At 61.4% G+C, this 363-nt stretch overlaps 1 protein-coding gene across 1 annotated transcript in view; it reads left to right on the forward strand.

Moving 5' to 3' along the window:
* Window positions 1–363, forward strand: part of MNEG_6650 (hydroxylamine reductase) — a gene marked incomplete at both ends in the record, with an annotated part of 2,920 nt that overhangs the window by 410 nt on the left and 2,147 nt on the right. The window contains one exon of the mRNA XM_014044873.1: window positions 221–299. Within this exon, the coding sequence (XP_013900327.1) occupies window positions 221–299 (79 nt within the window). The remainder of the gene's footprint in view (window positions 1–220; window positions 300–363) is intronic.

Raw genomic sequence — 363 nt, forward strand, 5'->3', positions numbered from 1 at the left:
TGATCCTCACCCTGGGCTGGTGCGTTCGCCTTGACCGGGGATGTATCGCACCCTGCTGCTCATGACACCGCCGCAGCACGGCCTGCGTGCGCCGCCTGCATCTGCAGCCCATCAGAACCTCTCATCCTCATCACCTGAGCTGCTTGTGCCAAGGGGGCACTTTGGCCAACGGCCCACTCCCCTTTTGCTGTCTCGCAAACCTGCCATCTCGTTCACCCAGTGCCAAGTACCGCATCAACCACCTGGACTTTGGCAACCTGCCCGGCACCAGCCTGCCGCGCCTGCTGGACATGGGCCAGGTATGCGTGTGTTTCGTGTGTGTGTGTGTGTGTGTGTGTGTGTGTGTGTGTGTGTGTGTGTGCG

The sequence above is a fragment of the Monoraphidium neglectum genome (assembly GCF_000611645.1).
Source record: "Monoraphidium neglectum strain SAG 48.87 unplaced genomic scaffold scaffold01101, whole genome shotgun sequence".
NCBI lineage: Eukaryota > Viridiplantae > Chlorophyta > Chlorophyceae > Sphaeropleales > Selenastraceae > Monoraphidium > Monoraphidium neglectum.